This window comes from Canis aureus, chromosome 1, assembly GCF_053574225.1.
Source record: "Canis aureus isolate CA01 chromosome 1, VMU_Caureus_v.1.0, whole genome shotgun sequence".
In the NCBI taxonomy this organism is placed as follows: Eukaryota; Metazoa; Chordata; class Mammalia; order Carnivora; family Canidae; genus Canis; species Canis aureus.
The window spans coordinates 85,718,509-85,743,503 of NC_135611.1; the positions used below are offsets into that span (position 1 = coordinate 85,718,509).

The 24,995-nt window shown below is 37.2% G+C and overlaps 1 protein-coding gene across 1 annotated transcript in view; it reads right to left on the reverse strand.

The window, feature by feature from the left end:
* Positions 1–2,860: 2,860 nt before the first annotated feature.
* Positions 2,861–24,995, reverse strand: part of TMC1 (transmembrane channel like 1) — a 138,295-nt gene continuing 116,160 nt past the window's right edge. Inside the window, exons 14-19 of the mRNA XM_077856722.1 lie at positions 22,713–22,780; positions 17,183–17,422; positions 11,755–11,880; positions 8,286–8,364; positions 8,132–8,183; positions 2,861–4,407 (exon numbers count right to left, since the gene is read on the reverse strand). Coding sequence (XP_077712848.1) covers positions 4,385–4,407; positions 8,132–8,183; positions 8,286–8,364; positions 11,755–11,880; positions 17,183–17,422; positions 22,713–22,780 — 588 coding nt within the window. The 3' untranslated portion in view covers positions 2,861–4,384. The remainder of the gene's footprint in view (positions 4,408–8,131; positions 8,184–8,285; positions 8,365–11,754; positions 11,881–17,182; positions 17,423–22,712; positions 22,781–24,995) is intronic.

Consider the following 24,995-nt stretch of genomic DNA (forward strand, 5'->3'; position numbering starts at 1 on the left):
ATTCCAGGTCTCCAGGATCATGCCCTCGGCCAAAGGCAGGTGCTAAACCGCTGCGCCACCCAGGGATCCCAATAAATTTTTTTAAAAATAAAAACTTATAGGGATCCCTGGGTGGCGCAGCGGTTTGGCACCTGCCTTTGGCCCAGGGCGTGATCCTGGAGACCCAGGATCGAATCCCACGTCGGGCTCCCAGTTCATGGAGCCTGCTTCTCCCTCTGCCTGTGTCTCTGCCTCTCTCTCTCTCTCTCTGTGACTATCATAAATAAATAAAAAAATTTAAAAAATTAAAAAATTTATTTATTTGAGAGTGTTCTTATGCAAGTGGGGGGGGGGCGGAGGGACCCTGAGGTCATGACCTGAGAGCCGAAATCAAGAGTCAGACACTTAACTGACTGAGCTACCTAGGTACCCTTATTATAAGGTTTTAAATAACCACAAGGATTTGTGCGAAAACTTCTTTTTCACACAAATTTATGAAAAGGTTTTCAGAAGAGGTCAAGTATTTCTTATGTATATTTTTCTGTTATTCATAGTTACTAAGTCACCAAGACCCATTCTTGAAAAGGCAGCTGGACCATCCAAGGCCTAATATCAAGGCGATCAGTTACCAGAGAACTCTGAGAAAAATAAATCTCATAAAGGAACTTGAGAACTCCTGTCACCATCACATTATGGTATTTCCTTCTCTCAGGAAGTAAAGACAAAAAGAACCCATTACTATAGTCCATTAAAAACAAAACAAAACAAAACAAAACAAAACAAAAAAAAAAACAACACATGCTTAAGTCTTGATGTCTTTCTTCCAAAAAATCAAGTGCATATCTGCATTGAGAGCTGAAAACGCTTACCAATCCCATTCTTAAGTCTTGAAGCCTGCTTACTCATTCTTTTGGGATATATTTCTTGACAAATAAATTATGGAGATGTTTTTACACTTATACACCAAACAAGGCAAAAGAAAGTTATAATTGGGCATTATATTTTTGATTCAAAGGAAGGTCATCAGATTCCCATCTCATTGGTTTCCTTCTGCTGAAACACAACCTTGGTTTTCCCCCAAAGAACTTGGTTTTCCTTGAAGGCTAAACTTCTTTGTTTGCATTCTATTCATTAAGCATGTGATGCCAGTGCTGAGGTCCATTCACTAAGCTTGTGAGGCCCATTAAAAAAAAATCCTAGCCTTGGAAGAAAGCTGGGAAAGGTGAGGGTACATCTGGATTTTGCTTGGCATTGCACTTGATGAGAATAAGAGGGAGTAAAATTCTTTTCTAATTTCTAACAATGTACTGTAATATCTATGTCATCATGAAGAAAGTCACAGTCTTGCCTTAAATGGAAAAGTATCATTGACTTTCCTCAATCTTAAAATGGCTTTGTAAATTGTAATATCATTCTAGAAGATTCTGAAAAACAAGATCAATATGTCAGGTGGTGCAAAACAATGGGAGAAAATAGAGAGAAAAGGTGATACTTGGGCTACATTTCCTTTGATAAATATGTGACATAGTGTTTGATAAATGTTTATCAAGTGGATGAAGATATACTAGCCTCATAGTGGTTCCTGGGGATCATGCACCCAGTGTTGTCCCAGCATGTATTCCAAGCCCACTTCCTCACAATCTACCCATATTCTTTGTTGAAACGGCTGGTAAAACAAAGTGAAATATTGCACGTTCCAGTAGAATCAAGTAGGTTTAAGGCAGGGCTCCAGCACTAAAGTCTAAGTCAGGGAAATTGACCCAAAACCTCTTCTTATTAACTCTTCTACTGAGGAGTGAAGATAGCAAAGACTGACCCCGTGTGGCAACTAGGGGAATTATACCTCACTATATTATAATATTTGGGCCACCAAATATATTTCCAAACCTGGCCAGCATGGGCTCTGGCTCTGGTAATTTAGGGATCCATCAGGATATGAAAATATAGTTCAGGTCAAATTGTTGCTAATACTAACCCCTTGATGTAGTTTAAACCATGTGCTCCTCTCAGAAGCCAAAGGAGATAATTCAAACTAAGTGTCAAAATGCAGTTTTTCAGTTTTTAAATCAATGGTGAGCTCTTCAGAGGAGTAAATTTAGTTTTCATATATATTTGCCAGAATTTATTTTTTATTCCCCTCAGAAAAAACTTAAAAGTGCAGTCTGGCTGGTTGGTTTGTTCATTTACCTTCTAAAATTTTTCCTATGGCTCTGATCGTTATATATATACAGAAATAATGATATAGAACTATCATCGTGATCAGAACCTTCCTATTACAAGGCTATTCCTCAGACAGTCTTTCAGTTCATGTAGTCCTGTGGAAATATTATGGGCAGCTCTCTGGAGACTAAAAGGATTAAATTTTCTAAAAATGCTCAACTTAAATCAGGTGGGTGTTTAGGTGCCATAAAAATCCAACTTATTTTTCAATTTTTAGAAAGACTGAAACTTAGAATTATTATATCTGAATTCTTATACCATGAGCATTTGTTCCAAACGTACATTGATCTAAGAAGTACAAACTCAATCATAAAATACGTAAGTCATGGAGATGCAATGCACAGCAGAGGGAACATAGTTAATAATATCGTTAATGACTGTGTATGGTAACATAGGTAACTAGACTGAAAAAAAAAAGTACACTGTCTTTCCCTAAATGAAGTCCTTGGGGGACGGTTTGTCATCTCTCATCATCTTTGTTATGAAGCAGATCAAGAACAAGGGGGTGTCATCCACACTGTAAATTTGGCAAAGCATATAAACCAATTCTCTAATTTTATTACTACACAGCACAAAACTGATCCACGTAGAAATAAGCAATCACTTTATTTACTCATCTGCATTATAACCAATGAGATGATAAACCCTGCACAGCAATACATAATTCGTTTCTGATATCCTAGTAACATTTCTCATGCAGATAACAGAAATTTTTGTTTCACAGTGCAACTGCTTTAAGTTAAATTGATTCAATTTAATTAACAAGCATTTACTTGGTGCCTACCTGTGCACAGCACTATACTAGGCATATAAAAGAGCTAAAAGACATGATCCCTGCTGTTAGGGAGCTTACAGTCTGGATAGGATAGATGATCCATGTGTACAGGAAACAATAAAGAACTGTTAAAAATCACGGGAAAATCTATTTAAATAATAGACTCCGAATTAAAGACATTAGGGTCCAAGGAAACCTATGGAGGAGTGATACAATTCGGAATGGAAGCCAATCTGAAAGTGAAACTAAAGGAAGTACATCTTGAATTTGTATCATGGCAGTGATGAGTGAATGAAATTGGCAGAGGAACAGGGAGATGGTTTTATGGCCAGATGAAGAGTGAAGAAGGAAAAACTCAAAAACATGGTAATAAAAACCAGCAAGTCAACTGCAGGGAATAGCAGGCAAATTGGCTTAGCCCTGGAAAAGGACACTGGGTTAGCAGATGTAATGGAAGTCACACAACAATTCTTACCGAGGGCATTGGTTGCTGCTATTCAAAGTCAATTCAAACTTTAAATAAAGAATAATACTTAAATACATCTATAAACTAAATCTCCTCCATTAAAGTGTATTTTCCCAACCTTAACAAAAAGCAAAGACAAATTATGGAATATTAGAATCTATACTCAGGAGATGTGATCACTGGAGGTCATGATCAGGCTGGGATGGAACTGTAACCATGTACAATGTCTTTTTTTTTTTTTTAACTCACAAAGAGGTGGGTTGTCTAAGACCTATGTACCTCAAGACGAGAGACCTTCAACCCAGTGCTAATTAGACCCCTATTTCCCTTAGGATTTTTCATTTAAAAATGCCATTCCTTTTCATACTGAATCCAGCAGCAAATAAAAAGTCTTGAGTGTATAGTTGTGGGGGCCCAGGATGGGGAGATAGATAAAAAAGAAGGAAAACAGGATGTCAGTTTCAAACTGTGAGTTAATGAATAATTACAATTAATACTTTATAAAGATATTTCCGAACTCTGCAGGAAAAAAAAAGGGGGTGAAATATTTGTTTCCAGGCAAAGAAAACTAAGGCAGAAGGAACATATAAAACCAAAGTCCACATGAGCAAACTACTTTTAATTAACCCAAAAGGTAAACCAGTAACCTGTATTGCTGAATCACATCCACCCTTAAACTTTATTGTTAGAAGAAATGCCAGGGAAATGAGTCAGGCAAGAAAGTGGCAGTGGGGACAAATCTCTTAATTTGGAACAAGGTGGAGATCTTCCTTGCTGGACTAGGACTGATGATGCCTTGACTGACCAGCATGCCCTTGACCATCTATGAGGGTTGGAGCAGGGGAACAGCAACTTCACAATGCTTGTGTTCTTGCCTTTTACATGAATCAGTGCTTTTAAGCAGCAAGGTGAGGAGTACTTCTGAGTCCCAGCATTGTCTGTAGTTACTGGCCACCAGCAGCTGCAGCTGTGTGAGAGAGAGAAACAGAAACAGAGAGAGAGAGAAATGAGGAAGCAAAGTGACAATTTGGTTTTCGTTATGCTTAACATTCTGAAAGAGGTGAAAATCTGTATCTTCCAAATGTGCCCCATGTTGCCATATACTTAGCATTTTTATAGTCAAAATATTTCTATATTTCTTTTTTTCCAGGAGAGTGAAAGTGAAAGTTCTGATCTTTTTATAATGTTTATTCAATACTGTTAACATAATTAATATAAAAATTTTTCCTTTTAAAAATTTTCCAATGAAAGAACTCCTTATTGACCAGTGGAAATTCAGGAGGTATTCCTGAATGACTGTTATATATAAAGTTCTGTAGTAACTTCTGTGGAAGCAACTATGAATAAGATAGTTTCTGCCTTCACAAAACTTGTATATGTTTTTAAGTACAAATTACAGGAAAACATCAAATAATAGCATGCTGTAAGATTATATCATCATTTAAAACAATAAAGGTAATAATGAGCTTTAACTAGAATTCAGATCATCTTAAAAGTCAAAACTTTTTGCTCGCCATTCTAAACACTAACTTGATAATGTTAAGTTATAGTCACAATCTAGAGCAAATTTAAGAGCAGTGCAGATATCTGTGACATACATGCTTCCAACTATAAGATGCCCACAAGGGCTCATGTCAGCTTTAAGGACATACACAAACGAGAGTGAAGAGATGGAAAGAGATATTCCATGCAAATGGAAGCCAGAATCAGGTGGAGCTCTACTAATTTCAGATAAAGTTCATTTTAAGACAAAAACAGTAACAAGAGACAAAGAAGGTCATTATGTAATGATTAAAGAAGACACAAACAAATTCAAGAGATAGTTCACATTAATAGATTAGAAGAATTAATATTGTGAAAATGTCCATACCACCCAAAGCAATCTACAGATACAATGTAATCCTTATCAAAATTCCAATGGCATTTTCAAAAAAATAGAGAAAACAATCTTATATTCGATGGAACCACAAAAAGTTCCCAAATAACCAAAGCAATCTTGAAAAAGAACAAAGCTGGAGACACCACACTTCCTGATTTCTAACTATACTACAAAGCTATAGTAATTAAACAGTATGGTGCTGGGATCAAAAACAGAGAGTAAGATCAATGGAACAGAATAGAGAAACAAGAAATAAACACAAACATGTATGGCCCATTAGATTTGACAAGGTATTGAGGATATACGATGAAAAACAGATATTCTCTTCAATAAATAGTGGTAGAAAAGCTGGATATCCACATGCAAAAGAATGAAACTTAACCTTCATCTTGCAACATACACAAAAGTCAACACAAAATGATTAAAGACTTGAATGTAAGACCTTACATCATAAAACTCCTAGAAGAAAACCTAGGGAAAAATCTTCTTGCCCTTGTTCTTGACAACAATTTTTGTTGTCAAAGGCAGCAAAAGCAAAAATAAACATTAAACAAAAAGCTTATGCACAGCAAAGGAAATCATCAATAAAACAAACAGACAACCTATGGAATGGGAGACAATATCTGCAAACCACATGTTTGATAAGGGATTAATATCCAAAATAGACAAGAAAATCGTACAACTCAACAACATAACAACAAAATAACCTGATTTAAAATGGGCAAAGTTCCTGAACAGACATTTATTCAAGGACATACATATGGCCAATATTTGTACATGAAAAAGTGCTCGACATCACTATCTAGAAAATGTAAATCAAATCACAATGAGATAACACCTCACACTGTTAGGATGTCTATTATCAAAAAGCAAGAGACAACCTATGCTGGCAAGAATGTGGAGAAAAGGGAACCACTGGTGGGAATGTAAACTGATATAGCCAGTATGGAAAGCAGTATGAAAGTTCCTCAAGAAATTAAAAATAGAACTATCATATGATCCAGCAATCCCACTTCTGGGTATATGTCCAAAGGAAATGAAATCATTAATTTGTATTCCCATATTCATTGTAGCATGAGAGGATGAAAACAACTTAAGAGTCCATCTATAGAGAAATGGATAAATAAAATGTGATATATAATATAATATACTAGTATTCATAATATAAAGATATTATTCGGTCTTTATAAAAGAAAGAAATCCTGCCATTACAACAATGTGGATAAACCTGGAAGGCATTAGACTAAGTACAATAAGCTAGACAGAGGAAAATAAACATTGCATGGTATCGCTTATATGTGGTAACTGATGAAAAAGAAAAAAAAAGTCAAACTCATGAAAATAAAGAGTAGAAAGTTGGTTACCAGGAGTTTGAGGTTGGGGGAAATAAGTAGAGTTTGATGAAAAGGTACCAATTTTCAGTCATAAGATGAATAAGATCTGAGGCTGTGATGTATAACACCGTGAACTATGGTTGATATATTATGGAATTGAAATTTGCTAAGAGAGTAGAACTTGAGTATTTTCACCAAAAAGAAAAAGGTAAATATATGAGGTGATGGATGTGTTAATGAACACAGTGGTGGGAGTTCTTTTACAATGTATAGGCAGATCAAAATGTATATCGTATACTTAAAATGTATCACAATTTTATTTGCCAAAGCTGAAAAATTTAAATGCAATTAAAGAAACAACTAGTTTAGTGATGGAAAAAAGATCTAAGACAAATGTAATACGAAGACATAGCACTGGAAATTGCTGCATCCATTCCTATTGCCATAAAGGTCAGCCAACATGGAAGAAGTAGCATTGAAAGAACCACAGAGAAATGGGGCTCAGCCCTGCTACTTCTAAACTTAAGATAAAATGTGGCCTTTAGCCATACATACAACTAACCTATTCATCTGTGTAGGTTAATGAATTTATTTATTTTTTTCTATTTAAACCAATTTGGGTTGAGTTTTATTACTTATACATGGGGAAAGCCCTAGTTATATTAAGAGTTTTAAAGTTAAGAATGAGGGAAAAGTTTAAAAAATTTTTTCCCTAAACTTCTTAGACATCATTTTTCCATGTGGAACGCAGAGAATATCAGGGATTTGGGCAAATAGGGGTGTGCCTTATTGTAAGATTTTTTAAATTAAGGAGGTTACAAAAAAGAGAGTTTAATGAATTAGAAAAGACTCCAGGAAATCAACAGTGGTGAGTGCAGAAGAGCCTAATGATATCTTCCCAATGTGTCTGTTTATGTATAAAAATGATCCCATTGAGTAGGAGAGATTATACATTTGTGTCTGTTATTTAATTTTTTAGAAAAAACTTTATTTATTTATTTGAGAGAGAGAAAGAGAGTACTTGAGGAGGTATGAGTTGGGGGGCAGAGAAACAGGGAGTCTGATGTGGGCTTGATCCCAGGACCTGAGATTATGACCTGAGCCAAAGACAGATGCCTAACTGAGCCACCAAGGTGCCCCTTGTGTCTGTTATTTGTATGTGACTATTTGGATGTCATCTTCATCTACTGTCAATTTGCAAAGATACCTTTCCTCTACTACTGCTGAGTTTACATTTCTAAATTTTTCTTTCTTGTACCTTTCCCTCACTGGGAAAAAAAAAAAAAAAACAAGCCCCAGGATTTGATGCCTGAGAGGGTCTCAAAAGTGAACAGTAAAATTGTGGAATGACTCACTCAGGGCAATAATGCCACCCTGCATCAAATCAAATGCCCCATTTGGAGAGAAAAAAAGAGGAAAAAAGGAAGAGCATTTTATTTGTAGGGGAAAAAAACTGCAATAGTAAACATTTCTCCGACCTGCTCGGGCAGCTGCCATTTTCTTGTTGCGCATCTTGTTCTCCAAAGCTTGCTACACAATACAAAAAGAAGAGAAGAACATGATATTTCTTGGTATTTCCTACTACTTGACATTAATAAAGATAACATATTAATGAAATAAATTATATCCTACCTGTTTCATCTTCTTTTTTAGATCCAAATTTGCTGCCTTCTGGCCCTTTGCAGTAGCATTGAGATAATAGATGGTCAAGCTACATTTTAAAAAACAATAAGATTTATGGTACTTTTCAGTTCAAGATTCTTCTTAAATTTACATTTACTAAATCACAGAATGTTGGCACTGCAGTGGACTTCAAGATATTTTCTACTCTAAGTCTTTTATTGTATAGATAAAAGATAGAAGTACACAGAGGTAAAGAAGTATATTTGGGACATGGGTGGACCTGGGAAGATGGGACCGAAAGGTCCTCTTCCACTGCCCAGCATTCTGTCTACCATACCTCACTGCCTTACTGTAGCTTCTTCTTGGAAATGTATGAACATCAGTTTAAGTTATAATTAGAAGTAACATTTCAAGTTGACATGAATAGCATCCAAGAGACTGGAAAGGCTACTGAAGCTTAGGGAATGTATAGAATAAGAAATTGACCTTCTGCTTTAAATTCCCTCCTTTGGCTTTTACAACAAAGACTCTAATCCCCATAGTCATAGTTCATTAACATGGATTTTTTTCCCATAGAATGTATTGTTTGCATTTTTCCCCTTCTTCAAAAAAAATGTTTTATAAAGGAATATTCTTGGCTTTTAGTTGACATTTACATTTCTAGAAAGAGCAAATTCCAGCCAAACGTTTGTGTAAAAATAAATATGTTCATCTTCACTTAAAGCAAAACAAACAAACAAAATGCAGTAAAAAAAAAAAGGTAACTGGCATTGCTCTTTGTTGCAAATAACTGGATACTAAACACATTTCCTCTACTCCCCAACTATGCCAGATTATATCCTTTATGAGCCATCTGGTGCTAGCAACACAATTATTGATATGGTTTAGCCGGATTTGTTTATCTCTTAACCGAGTGATGGGAGTTTGAATGAAATTACATACATGAAAGCATTTGGAATACTATTTGGCATGAAGTAAGTGCTCAATAAATGTGTGTGTGTGTGTGTGTGTGTGTGTGTGTGTATTATAAGGGTGTTCTTAGAAATGTGCCTGAATTTGGAGGATGAACTCAAAGACCTCACAAGTCACTTGCATTTCTGGAATTCTCAGGTCTCCAAAGGAATGAACCTGGCTAGAGATAACTAACCTGAATTCTACTCAGTTACCCAAAAACCATCCAAGCTGATTTAGTATTATCCATTGGGGAAATTCAAAATGCTTATAACATGTAACGGTCTCTAATTAAAGGTAATAAAGAGCCAAGCCAACTGCATGAGCCTCATAAACTAGAAGATGAGATCTCAGGATTTGAAAAATCAAATCAGCAATAAACTGAAATTGGGTTTTAAATCAGAACCTCAGAACTATACTCAGTCTTGCAGGACATCTATTTGACCTCATATCCTGCCAGTTTTTCTCTACACAGTCTGTACCAAGGGTTGGCAAACCATAGTTTCCAGGGTAGAACTGACTCCCAGCCTGTTTTGCATGGCCCATGAACTAAGAATGGTTTTAACATTTTTAAATGGTTATGTAAGTACTTACATAATGTCCTCAGTTTTGCCTTTGACTCATACAACCTAATATGTCTATGATTTGGCCCTTTAAGAAAAAAAAAATGTGCCGAAGCTGGGTGTAAACCATTCCTGACAAGTGGCTTCTAGTCTTTCTGTATATTCCCACTCACCCCAAACTCAGTGTTTCATGCTTCAAATGATTAGAAGAAATAAGAGATGGGGAAAAAGACATGGGTTTGAATTAACTTATGAACCACTTGATTTGGGGCAGATCTTCCCTGCAATATCAATAATGTGATTAATGAAGCCAACCTTTTGTGGAAATTAAGTGATTAATATATGGGTAGTGCCTGAAACACAGGCAATGTTAGTTCTTCTTCCATACTCTCAAGGCAGCTTATTAAATCTTTAATGGGTGGCATTAGAACAATGTTGCTCCTTTGCTTAAAAATAAAACTGTCTTTCGGTAAGTTAAGACCATAGTCATAAAATTTGACATTAAGCTTTGTTGGTTTTTATATTTTTAATATAAGATCTCATTTATATCAGTAAATGGCCTTGACTTTTAAAAACCATATAATAACTAACATGGTCCCAAGAAGCCAGTGTATCATGAAAGCTTGGAAAAGAAAAATCACTTCAAGGGCCATCTGGTGAAACAGGCTGCATCCAGCAGGTCATTTTCTCACATATGTGAGCCAGAGATCCACTATCAGATTCTGAATGCCACCCCAGGATCAAGGTTCTCTAATATTTAATATAATCTGCTTTACTGTTTAATTATCCCTGTAGGCTATTAGCTCGCCCTCAAAGAAGGTGTCACATGTAAAGAGGCTGGATTTATTGTCAAAGTCCTACTACTACTCTTTTGCTATGCTATACTCTTTCTTATCTAGGGAAAATCACTTTGTCCCTCTAAGCCAGTATCTTAAGAAAACTGAACATGATACCGTCCTCTCTGATGTGGCACATGACCATGATCATCACAAAGATGATGGAAACACCCTGGCCCAGATGCCAGTTCAGTTACTTCACATCACTGGGATTTCTTTCCAGGATATTTCTTAGTTTTACCTTTTTAAAAACAAATCTAACCCTTTATATAAGCTTTGTTTCTAATGCATTTGTGAGGGTAGTTTTATATTTGCCCTCTTTGACTGAGAGAGAACAGTGGCCGTTCCGACTTTATATTTAGGAGGGCCTCAGGGGTTGAAAGGGCAGGCTAGCCACCCCCCCCCCACCTTTTTTTTGGCTCTTCCATAGCACACATATATTTTTTCTCAGAATGTAATTTTATCTCTGTGGTGGTCAAGAGTCAGAAGCCAATGAAAATTTCATAGGAACAAAAGCCCCTTCCCAAGTTCCCCTTTGTATATCACCTCTGACTTTTGAAGGGATAGACAAAGTGACCTTTCCAAGATCCTTCTGGTCCTCTGATGCTATTATCATGAACACACGCTTATTGATGGCCTTTCGGAACAGGGACATGGAAATTTTTAAGACCCCCTTAAACCCTTAGGCCTAAAATATAGCCGATAAGGCCCCCAGAGAGAATATTAACTTAGAGGCTCATCATTTCTATGTGTTCACAGCCATCTGCTTTATGGAACAAGGTGGGGGCCAAGAGATGGGGGGAAGCTCAATGCGCTAATTAGATTTAGCATTTAGCATTTATGTTTCCCTTGCTTGAGCTGTTTACTGATAATTATTTTGGTTACTTGGGAACAAATCTTATAATCCTAGGCAGGCAAAGACAGATGCAGATGGCTATGAATTACATCCAATAGGATCAGAGTATGGCTCATGAATTTCAGCCTCTCACCACCATGTAATCAGCCCTGAATTTGGTGAGGTTACAGCACAACCCTTAGAGAGTGTGAGAAAGCCAAAAAAGCTAAACTTAAAAGGAGCCAGGCTTTCCTTATTACAAAAGCCCTTTCTATGAGGCTGGAAGCACATACGCCATAACCAAAACAACAGCGATGACCAGTCCAGGATTAGAAAGCTGTCTCAAGATCTTGGCCATCCAGCTTGGGAAATCATGTTCCAGTGTTTCTCCAATGACTTCGAACATCCTATTTTTGCCACTGGAAAAAAGGGGGGGGGGGCAGCAGGGAAGAGAAGTTTATTTACAACATCTGTAAAAACCATGGTTACAGCAAGAAAACTAGAAATCTTTCTCTAACACCACCTAAGTACTTTTTCAGGTTGGGCACTGAATGTTTAAGCTATAACTTCTGGCACTTTGACCTCTTACTGTCAACATGTTAAAATATGAGAAATGATATCTGAACATAAACACACAGTTGAGCAGTTAGGAAATTAACCACAGCATTAGGAGAAGATTTTTTTAAAGCTGTATTTCTAAGATTTTGATTGAAATATATTTTATGAAAAGTCTATAAATCTGCCCTCGGCCAGCTGTCCATGTTGGAGAATACTCCCTTGGGGCTGAATAAATAGTGTACTCAATCGTTTAATTAGCCTTGGAAATGAGCATAAGGAATAGCTTAACGGAATAAAGTCCACACATAATCCAATATCTCCCCCCTATGCAATAGCTGCTATCTCATTTTCCACAGACTTCTTTCATCGGAGTTATTAATAGGTAACCACACTAAATGATAAGTCCTTTCTCCCTCTGCATTTCTTTCTTGTGGACAGGCTCTAATGACTGCCAGCTCAGTCCTGCTGCTAAGAACAGAAAATGCAAAAAGAAGGAAAATAAGCCTAAAAAGCAAAAATCCTTAATAGGTTAGTGCTCAACCCATTAAGGTAAGAATCAGCTTTTATAAACCAGAAAAAAAGAGAGCAGGAAGTATGTCTTATCTTAGTACCTAATAGTCAGAATTATAAAGTCATGCCCATCATGTCAAGCCATTTTTTTCACTATATGCATATTGATTCTACTGTGAAAAGCTGTAATTCTCAGAAAAGAGATTAGGTTATTTATCACCAAGTTGTATGTATTATCAGAATAAAGGGTGTTATAACACTTAACATAATATTCTGGTTCCACTTTTGTTTTTTTGATGTATATGTTCTCACCTAACCAAATAAACATAATCCACATGGGAATTTTTTTTTCTCCTGATCTATAATATCTTTCAAAAGACTGAGTAACTCCAAGTATCTGGTCAAGAGCTGCTGGACTACCAAGGTGCAAGTTTTGCTTCACAAATTACAAATCTTTGGGGTGCCTGGATGGCTGAGTTGGTTAAGCATCTGCCTTCGGCTCAGGTCATGATCTCAGGGTCCTGGAATGGAGCACCACATTGGGCTCATGTTCCGTGGGGATTCTATTCTCTCTCTCTCTCTCTCTACTGGCCACCCCCCTGCTTGTGCTCTCTCTCTCTCTTTCTCTCTCTCTCTCTCTCTCTCAAATAAATAAAATCTTTAAAAAATTACAAATCTGCACTCATGCAGCAAGACCTGTGATATATTAAGGAGAAGGTAGCTTGCAGGCCATTCAAGATCATATCAATTTATTCCGCCAAGATTTCTTTGTCCTCATCCACTCTGACTGGCCATGTTTTCCTTCTAGACATAGGGGATAGAGTTAGAGTAAGAAGGTAGGCAAAGACAAGAGAAGGTAAGACAATCCACTCTTCCTTCCCCAGCTTCTCGGGCCAAAGCTAATGAATGTGGTTAGAATGGGGGGAATAGAATTTTACAAAATGCTCCCTACCCACAACCATCTTCTCTGCGTTCAGTCTGTCCCAAATTCAAAGTCATTAGCATCTCTGGGGATTGTCCCCTTTCCAGGTCTGGTGTCTTATTGGGAGTCCAGATCTCTTACTTCAATACAAACTAAAGAAGCATCTACTGATCCCTAGAAATCCTTTTTTTTTTTTTTTCTGATAGTTTAGTCAATATGCCCAAAAGTCCTTTCCAGTCTGCTGTGACTAAATAGTCAAATGAAATGATACTGCATGGGGATCCCTGGGTGGCGCAGCGGTTTGGCGCCTGCCTTTGGCCCAGGGCGCGATCCTGGAGACCCGGGATCGAATCCCACATCAGGCTCCCGGTGCATGGAGCCTGCTTCTCCCTCTGCCTATGTCTCTGCCTCTCTCTCTCTCTCTGTGACTATCATAAATAAATGAAAGTTAAAAAAAAAAAATCTAAAAAAAAAAAAGAAATGATACTGCACTTAAGCTCCCATGGGCAGAGCTCCATCAACCCTAGATTATGAGCAGATCTGTTTTGCCAGTGGACCAAGAGTTTCACAGGACCAGAATCAGTGTCCAGTTTGCTCCTATAGCTCCTCTAATGCTTACTGCATAAGCAGTCATTATTCATTCATTACTTCAAATTACTGCCCAACACTCTACTGTGTTTAGACTTACAGCAATGAAAATATTCTATCCTCAATCTCTAGAGGCCAGCTACAGTATTTAAAAAAAATAAACATAGAAAGTGTAATAGCAAAAAATTAATATAATAGCAGCGTCACAAGATAAAATAAATATAAGTATGAAAGTGTCATGATATAATACAAATATGCACTTAATTTATGATCTCGATTATTTTAAAATGCTGCATAAAAAGAAAACCAGAATACAAAATGCCGAAATGTTGAGAGGTATTATTTCAGATCTCTGGAGTTATGAGTAGTGTTTAATTTTTTTAAGATTTTATTTATTTATTCATGAGAGACACAGAGAGAGAGTCAGAGAACATAGGCAAAGGGAGAAGCAGGCTGCTTGAGGGGAGCCCAATGTGGGACTCGATACTAGGACCCTGGGATCATGCCGTGAGCCAAAGGCAGACGCTCAACTGTTGAGCCTCCCAGGCATCTCAAATAGTGTTTATTTTCCTGTAGCAATGTTTCCACAATTTCCAAGTGTCCTAGGATAAACTACATAATGCCTTTGCAATAAGATGAAAATACATAAAAATATAATTCCCATGATGCAAACAAGGAGAGTACGTGAGAATCTAGAGAATTATAAATTGTTTGGAATTATTAGTGAGGGGTTGAGGGAGAAACATGGTGTCAGCAAATGTGGTGGAGCAATTAGAAGAATTTTCTTCATCTGGACACCGAATAAGTAGTTTGCAAATTGTTGAACTGTTTAAGGTAAATCCACTTAATAGCCTATTGGAATAATTTTCTGGAAAATTCACCCTCCCTAGCCAGGTCTTACGAAACCAGAGCAAGCTAGATATGTCATCAGATTGCTTTACAGAGTGGATCTTCTAAGGTATAGTAGCCTTACTATATATACTATATATATATGTGAGAACATCACCCGTACCTGGGAGTGATTAGCCATCACTGTGCCCCTGTGGGGGTGTGGCCATCCATTAACCTACCTCAACTGCATGTTTGCTGCCCACCCAGGTACCATGTAGGGTCAGACTAGGCAGACTGAGCAAACGACCCCAAACTCATGCCCAGCCATGAGGCTCCTATTAATACATGCATTCTAACCTCATTCCTAGTCCAGAGCAACCCTTTCAAACTTTTAAGTCCAAACAAATAAATGAAGCATACATTCTTTTGCTCCCAAATGAGGAAACTGACAGGAGAAATAGACTATTTAAATAAGAGAGAGGAATCTTTTCCTGACATGCTACTGAAAATACATAAATTTTCTTGATTAATGCAAAATAGTGATATATATGCAGAAATTTTGCCTAAGTTTTCCAATTAGGACACTCTTGGTCAAAATCAGGTACGATGCCTTAGATACAGACTAATTTTTTTTTCATTAAATTCATAGTAACTGTACGTGATACAAAGAGAGGCAGAAGAGTTAGGCTCAGGAAGCTAAAATTGTGTGGTTGTGGTACATGTCTAGCTCAATTATATTTTTCATAGGAATGCACCTATCCAGCTCCACGTGGACATTATGGGGTTTCCTTTCCTTTGATACATTTTTCTGAGAAGTATCGACTTCCAATTGGAAAGTTCAAAGCACATCTAAAACTCAACTTGGATATTCAGTAGTGTGAGTAATTTGCAATCAACTAAAGTCTTTGAATGGCTTATCTGGTAAACCTCGTACCCTGAGAGTCATTAGAGATTTATTAAGACCAAGCTCTCCTTCAAGGCTGCAATTTCATATTTTGTCTCCAGATGTCACTGTCTGCATTATTTATTTCAGCCCACGGTGGTGGGGGTGTTCGGCAGTGATCAGGATTTGTCAACATCAGCTTCCTGAGTATGACAAACTCTTGTAGTTTTTGCCCTATCGCTGGCTTAACGTTTTCTTTCCTTTTTTTCCCCCCCGTAGCAAACTATTTTTAGAGTAAAAGTGCCTCTTAAGTCTGTGGGCAGTGAAACTTTTGACTTTAATTTCATAACTTGGGTCTGATGGCATGACGAGGAAATTGCATGTAGCCATTATTGGCTCATGCTTGTTATTCACATGGCTTTTTACGTTCGCATTTCTTTTGTTGGAAAGGAGAAATAATTCAAATGCATGCTGACCAGTGACTTGATAGGCAGAGATTCTGGGGTGGGGATGGGGCTGAGGTGACTTATGGTAGATTCATTTATTTATTTATTTTTTTAAGAGAAAGAGAGAATATTAAGCAAGCTCCACACCCAGTGTGGAGCCCAATGCAGGACTCTATCTCACAACCCCAAGATCACGACCTGAGCCAAAATCAACAGTCAGATGTTTAACCAACTGAGTCAGCCAGGTGCACATGGTAGATTCATTTCTAAGGCCCTATTTAGGGAATGAAATATCAATTCCCCAGATCCTGAGGATTTTGTTTTCTTGCTAAGTGTCACAGCTGGAACTTGGTCCTGGAGACCTGGAGAGAAGTACATTTCAGCTTAGAGCAGAGAGACTTCCTGGCTCTTTATTACTGATGTGAGTGATTTGCCCTTGTTATTTGGGAGAATGTCCATGATGAATAGCATCTTCAATTGTTTTACTAGTAAGTAGTATTGTGGATTCTAAATTGTGTGGCTCACTTGATATTCATAATTGTCTAATAATGACCACATTTCCTAGGTAGTGGAATAATCTTTTAGTTGATTAATTATTTTCTCCTTGGCATGACATAGCAAATCTTCTGATTTTTTAATGTGGTGGTTAGCATCAGGAAAACTTTCACATCTCCTCATAGCATAATCAAACCTTGCTCTTTGCTACTCACTTATGGCTCAGATTTATTGTCCATATTCTACCCAGGTAGAGCCTGGGTGCACTCAAATCATTTTTGATTCCTTTTATGATTCCCAAATAAGAAAATTGATGGAACTTGCCTAAGATTCTCCATATTACCTAATGAGCCTGCATGCCCAAAGAATCAGTATCTATAGACCAAAATGCCACTGTTTGGGGGAGGGAGGCAAGGCTCATGGGAGCGACCATTCCTGTCTCCATGCCTGGAAGAAAACCACCCAGATGGAATTTCAAAAGCAAGAACCTGAAGGGGCCACAGTCAAAAGATGGTGGGAGGGATACAATCATGTACAGGACCGGCATGGTGGACAAGAAGAGGATGAGCAGTAGCATGCCCAGGTAGAAATTATTTGATCTGGAAGCTTTGAAGACACGGGCCTCAGGAACATTGCAACACATCACGGCCCAGCACTGGAAGTACATGGATGTGTGGAGTCGAAGGATATTGATGCCCGGGAGGCTGGGGGCGAAGAAGGAGCCCATCCTAGAAGGAAAAACATGGCTCTGCTCAATTCGACTCTTCTCTTCATAACAAAGTCACACAGCACCTGTTTATTTTATACCATGTTTATTTGCTAAAGGCAGAAAACGTAGTGCCACTTTCAACACACAAATCCTTTGATAAATAAACTTAGCTGGTCAATTTCCATCTTCTATGCCCATTTTACCGTCTCCCCCACTATCCAGGAATTGCTATGTGATTCTTTCATAGTTATTATGCTGCTCACTAACTGTATCTGCTCTCATTAATAAACTTAAACACCAGAGAAAACAGTGTATCACATGTATTTACTTCTCTCTTCCTCCTACTTCTCAGATAAGCTGGATTTCCCTTAATACTCAAATCACTGATTAATAAACCTAAAAATTTAACTTCTTTTTAATAAAGGCTTCTTGGGACACCTGGGTGGCTCAGCGATTGAGTGTCTGCCTTTGGATCAGGGCGTGATCCTGGAATCCCTGGATCAAGTCCCACATCAGTCTCCCTGCGTGGAGCTTGCTTCTCCCTCTGCCTAAGTCTCTGCCTCTCTCTCTCTGTTTCTCATGAATAAGTAAATAAAGTGTTTTTAAAAATTTTTAAAAATAGTAATAAGAACCTCTTAAAACCACCCATTCTACTCAAATACACTGCACAATCTGGATTAATTACTTTTCTCATTGGCTAATTAATTTTTGCTTAATGGAAGAGAAAAAAATTAAAATAAGCTTATCTTTTTTCTGATGCTATTCTTTATTAGCTATGTAGCTAGGATGGTGTTTTAGAGCTGTTGTACTTAGGCCCGATAATAGACAGTGTTTTGTTAACAGTCCATAGGACACTTTATGTGTTTGATATGAAAATTCAACACATTCATTTAATTTAACCTAATCTGTTTACTTTCTTACTTCAGCTTGTCCTGGAAATCCACTGCTTTGTACATCTGATTTTTAAAAGCTATTTTTAAATGCCACTTTTAAACAGGAAGCACTTAGGTAAGATCGCATTTACTTGATAGCTTAGTTGGTTATTTCAACAAAATAAATTTCAATTTTCTTTGATGAGAAAATCCATTAGTATCATAAAACCATATTAATAGCAATGTGTTGGTCCAAAAACAAAAAGAGGATACATGTGCATTTATTTTAGAAGTATAAGCAGAATCGTATCTTTTAAACTGTCCCAGCTATAATAAAGCTCTCAGCACTTCTAGTTAGGGTGAGCATTTTATATTTCCTGGATATGTAGAGTAGCTGCTTTAACTAATCCAACGTAAATTTGGTATAATACACAGGGAGGGTAGGGAGTGAGTTAGATGAAGAAACTAATTTCTGCTATTTCTGTAAATAAAATTATGCAGACCAGCACTAAACTATTTCATTCAAAAGTGGAATCTTGCCAAAATTTGGATTGTCCTGTTGGTAGGATTTCACACAACAGATCTGAATATTTTAGCATACTGAATGGACCAGAGATGCTGAAGGAAGTTAAATGATTTTTTTTAATGGTATGAACTTCAGGTGATGATATACCCATGCAGGTTTATCAACTGTAACATATGCACCAGACTGTGGTGTGGGATGCCTTTAGTAGGGGAGGCTGTGCATGTCAAGGAGATCAGGGGATGGGAATGCTCTGTACTTTCCACTCAGTTTTTCTGTGAACCCAAAACTGCTCTAAACTAGAAATTGTATGAACTAAAAAAAGTAAGAAGATAGGCTTTGGAACAAGACAGGGTATCTTTGCTACAGGATAGCAAAAGAGAACTTAGAATCTCAAAAATGAGAGCAAATGAGTGATTGTCCCAGGCTAGGTGCCAGAATTACATAGCACCTACACTATATTCTCAAATGGCAATATTAGTAATGTTGAGATGCCAGTGAGTCATTATACTTGCTCCCTTCTAAAAGTCAGGCTTGGCCAATGAAATAGTCATTAAAATGAGGTGTCTCACTACTGAATAGAAAAATTAAAAGCTCTGTGTGGCTTTTGTCTTTGCTTCCCTGACCAGCAATGTTCCATATGGACCCTATTTTGCTAGTCTAGGACTCGGCAGTAAGGGTAACTTACAAGAGCAGAGCCCTCTACCAACCCACATTGGGCATGTCGAGTACACAAGAAGTAAACTTTTCCCTTTGGAAGCCACTAAGATTTGGAGGTTCTGTTTAAATGCTGCACAAACTAGTTTGTCCTCAGACACAATTCCGTACAATTTAAGACCTAGACTAGCCTAAAGCCACATATATTTTTGCATATATGTATATATACATATACACATATATATCTGTGTGTGTATGCCTGCATGCACTCGTCTGTACACATATATATGTACACATGTATGTATGTGCATCTGTAATAAATAAATTTCAGATTTTCAAAATAAATAACACATGGGCATTTTGAACAAATGGCTCAAGAACTATAACCTAGAAAAACAGATCCATACACATTGATATCTGAACCCTAATGTTCATTCTGTCTTTGCTTGTGACTCACTAATCAGCTTGGCTTACTAAGTCCCTTACCCAGACTTGATTCCATCATCTGTCAGTTAAAGATCATTATAATATCCTAGCCTTATAAAGTGCTTTTCTTCCAAGAAGATCAAAGCAAATGAAAGCTTCTTTTATTGAGCTCTCCTTATTACTCCAGTGACATGGTACATGTCAGGTAAATTATTCACATTTGATCAACCAAGAAAATGAGGTAGCAGACGGTGACAACACTAGTGAAAGGTTATACAAAGGACAGCATTAGAGCAACATCCAAACCCATCTTCTCTCTCACTGTGTTCTCTGCTGCCTCTATACCCTACTAAGATAGAGAGATGATGTGTGTTCATCATTGTAAAATATGATCACAAAAAACCTACGCTATCCATTTTTAAATTAAGTGTATAATATAAAGGTTTATGGTCATATCAGCCAATTTCATGACAAAATGGATTTTACTTATAAAGTTTAGCTTTACTGGCATCAGTGTAAATAACCTCCACTAATTAGAAACCTCTAAAGCAGTAACTTAATGTCTCCAGTCAGTAACCAATGGAATTGAGTGCAAACTTCCCATACTCTTCTGTTTCTGTATGGCCAAAGTCAAGTATCAGTTACTCATACCTCATAAAATAGTAGCTTACCACGTGTGAGTCCCCTTATGCAGGGGAGCTTACTGCACTTAGAATACACACTCCCACACCTTGCCCACCACAATACATTCCTACTCCTTCACTAACTTCCTGGGGGTTAGGAAAAGACCATCTGTACCAAGGGTTGATCTGAAGGTGAATAATAGTTCCTTTGCTTCTGAAACTCTCCTAAGTGTGTGATTATCTCTGCACTCAAAAGACACCATCACTTTCTAATGTCCTTTTCGGACTACCAAGAAGTAAGACTTGACCAGTATCTAAAGGATGAATACATAGAAAGCGATAGTGCAGGGCTAGTGGAGAGATTTTGATAATAGTTCTGCCCATGGGAGAAGGAGGGAGATGTGTAGATATTTAAGAATTTCACCATGAACAATAGTGGACTAAATAGTTGCAAAATGGTAAGTGAAACCAATCAGTCCAGTCATTACAACAGCTTTTCTGATAACGAAAATGAATTTCTAGGCCAATCTGTTGACTTAGCTATGAAAGGACAAGAAACAGACATGCAGCATATGTCTGCACAAATGGCACCTGCCAGGCCTGAGGGATTTGTGACACTCTGTGTAAAAGCCAGGGAGTTTTAAAACTAATATTAGGTGATGGCTTCTCATTGTTCTGGGTGCAATGTTCCGCCATTTTCTCCTAGGACAGCACAATCCCCTCCAGAAAATAAAAGATCCAGAACTCACAGAAGCTGCTCCCTTTACTCTCTCTGCCGGTGGACATATGTTGGGCCACCTTGGCTTTCTTCCCTGCTTGGAGAATGAAAGGTACATTTCACTCTTTAATGATTCTCTGGGTGCATGAGCCATAACTTGCAAAATTTAAAAAGCAAGAGGACAGGAATTGAATTTTTAAACATACCTGATAATGGAGAATATAATATTTTTATAGTTTTTCCTTCATATGTATTGACCTAGTGAGGCACAGGAAATGGACAGCCCCCAAGGCAGGATGATGGGGCCTGCCATGGCTGGCATGGCTATGGTCTTTATATTACTGAAGCAAGATCATTTTAACATTTGCAGAGAGGTCCAGTATTGCAATGGTTTAATAATTCAATCCAGCTACAGTTGAAGGATTTAAGTGATAGGGAAAGCTTGTTCAAAACTTGAACGGAGTTACTGGTACCTGTTTATAGGACAATGGTGTGGTCAGTGGCACAGTGTTATGTTAAACATGTGTGGGTAGGATAAAGAAGCTCAATTGCAACTGCTTGTGTGTTGGGTGTTCTTAGTTAAGAGCGACAGATTTCCAAGACCACCTGGTCCCCAGATGAATCACATGCTGTGGTTCAATTTTTAAACTCAAAAACAGTTCTACTGTATCAGCTCGTCTTAACCTGACAAGCTTTACAGTGAAAATGCTTTCATTTAATAAAAGATATGACAATCCTTTGTACATCAAAAGACATAATTCTGATGTGCAAATGGCCTATGAGGCAAGCTACAAAATAAAGATCATATTTTTAGCTTGACCATCCTAAAACATGTGTTTCATCTCTATGAACTACCGGATTTGGTAAGATATTATTTTTAAAAGTCGCAACAAGTTGTACTCTAAATATACTCAATAATGACAAAAGAAATTAAGTTCCTCAGAAGGGTCTTACATTAATTTATTTCACACTTTACATGTGATTATGGGATCATTAATGTTTTACTGTTAGACCCTGGAGTCAGAAGATACAAAAGTATAAAAGTCTTCAAATAATCTACTAAGTAGAAATAGTCTCCCAGTATTTGATAAAGGAATGCTCTGCAAAACAGGCAGATGTCTTTGAGGACCAAGAGTTAAGATATGAAAAAATATATATGTATATATACTATATTCATATAGTACTATAATTATATAATATTACATAACATATATAATTATATATAACATATGTTATATATACTATATTATATAAATATAGTATATGAAATATATATATATATTCTAAGACATATATACAATATATATTATATATGTTTTATACTGTATATTATATATGTTATATAGCTTTTCCTAGCAATCTACTTTGCAAAGGCAATTGTTGAGTTAGACCAGACCGGGGACTTCTCTGACACCAGGCTACTGTGCTTTATGTAATAATGATCACTGACGCTTTTCTACAAGTGATATGCTGTCCACCAGCTGACCTACCAGATCATGCCTTGGTTGAAGATCAGAGCAAGGACGTTGCCGCTGATGTCAAATTCAGTGTACGAGGGCTACAGGAGACACAGACATTCACTGGATTAGCATATCAACTGGTGAAAATTGAAAGACAAGGGTTTCATGTTTCTGCATGTATGGCGAGGCTCTCAACTGCTTCCTTACAGCAACAATAGCAGAGTAATTGATATAATAAATAATCAGCAACAAATAAAATAATAAAGCACCCTTTATAACACAGTAAGTCTCATTTTCTAAAGCAGCCATTCAATGTTATGAAAATGTGGACCAGCGGGCTCTCTCTCCTACATGGCTGGGGAAAGGAAAAATTGGAACAACGTTTTAGAAAAACAATTTGGCCATATATATGAAAAGCTTAAAAAAACCTCATTCTCTTTAACCCTGTAAGTCTACTTCTAGGAATTTGTTTTAACAAATTGATCTTAAATTCTGACAAATTTTAACAGAGATGAAACCATCTACATATCCAATATTGGTTAAGTAAATATAGTATATCTATACTGTAATATGGATTGCACCTAATTACAATCACTGTTTGAAGAATATTTATATATACAGAGAAAACTAGGAGTTAATGTTAAATGACAAAGATATAAAATTACACATTCATTATTTTTATCCACTGAATATGTAATCACACATAAGGAAAAGACCTGAAAATGACCAACAAAATTAATATGTCTTATAGGTAGGTGATAAATTATGACTTTTGTTTCCTTCCTTAAGTTTGCGTATTTTAAAACTTTTCTCCAAAAATGTGAATTTCTTTTACAATAAAATAAATATAGAGAAATAGAATAGAAGTTTAAGAAGTTTTTAATTCAATATCCAGTGTTTGTCTCCTAGGTAATACCATCCCGCTTAGGGCAGCAACACTGGGCTGTTTTTTTGTGCAGAGTGCCCACCAGTAGGAACTGAGGTGGGATCTCCCAGGGTGGCCTGTCCAAAAGCTTCCTGGTAACACATCAGACAGCCTAGAAGGAAAGCGTCTATCAATGGGAGTAATAGGAAACCAACTGGTAGGTAATAAGAGAAAAGGAAAAAAGCTAAAAAATGTGAATTGAGACCACCAAGAAGACCATGAAAGAAAGACCAAAAGAGTGGCAGGTCCCTAATCCTGTCCTAGATCTTGGCCTCTGCAGGAGTGGCTTCAGACCATATATATCCCCATAATAAATCCCTCCCAATACACACATACATACACACACAGAGCATACCACATGCACACACACTTAAACCTGCATACTCATTGTGTGATGGATCTCAACAGTTCTCAAACCCAAGAAACATCCCCTCTCAAAAAAATATCTGTAAGAAGATGGAACAGTTCCCTGACTTGGAACCCCAACAAAACCTTCACAGCTTTTGGATTCTTTGCCTCAAGAGTTCTTGAAGTCATTTTTTCTCCAAAAGGCAGCAGTACTTTGGGAAAGATATGGATCATATGCCTTGTAACAGATTCAGGGCGTAAACAGAAAGAATGGTTAAATAACAAGATAAAATGATAAGACAATATGTAATGAAATAATACACAGCCCTGTTATAATAAGCAGGACAAAGATGACCTGGATTGTATAAACAAGGTTTTGCTGGTTCTCAGATTATCTAGAAGCATAACATTCACAAGACGTGAGGAGGTTAGGTTAATAGTTTTTGTTCTAAAAATCCACAATGAAAGCAGTGTGTTAGTTCCTCATGGAGAAACATAAACTGCTTCTAATCTCTAGAAACATTAATTCTGAGTCTTAAGTCTTTCTCCCTCCCCAGGAGGGCTTTGCTCTGGACCACCCATTTTCTCCCCGCTGATGCCTTTTAAGCTCACAGAACACATATGACAAATGCTCAGTTGGGTGGCCTGTGCCATCTGTGGCCTTGGAACAACTGTGTGTCAGTTCAAGAATCAAACCTTCATCTTTGGCCTCTTTAAAATGGTGCCATGATTTAACCCACCAAACTATGTAAAATTTTTTTTAAAAATCAACCTTTTAGAAATATATTCTCTTTGCTCTCATGAACATATAACCTTCTTCAAAACCACTGGAGATATTTTTATAACTAGGTGTCTAGAAAAACACAAAAGATACTGGGAAGCCTCATTCGCATACAGTGTTTGCAGCAGGGACAACAGAAGGAATGTCATTTTTGATGCACAAATTCACCCGATGAAGAAAATGGGTATAAGGCATTCCCAGTGTACCAAATGGGTTTGTGGTCCAAACACTTGTCTGGGATTCACACCTGAGTATTAAA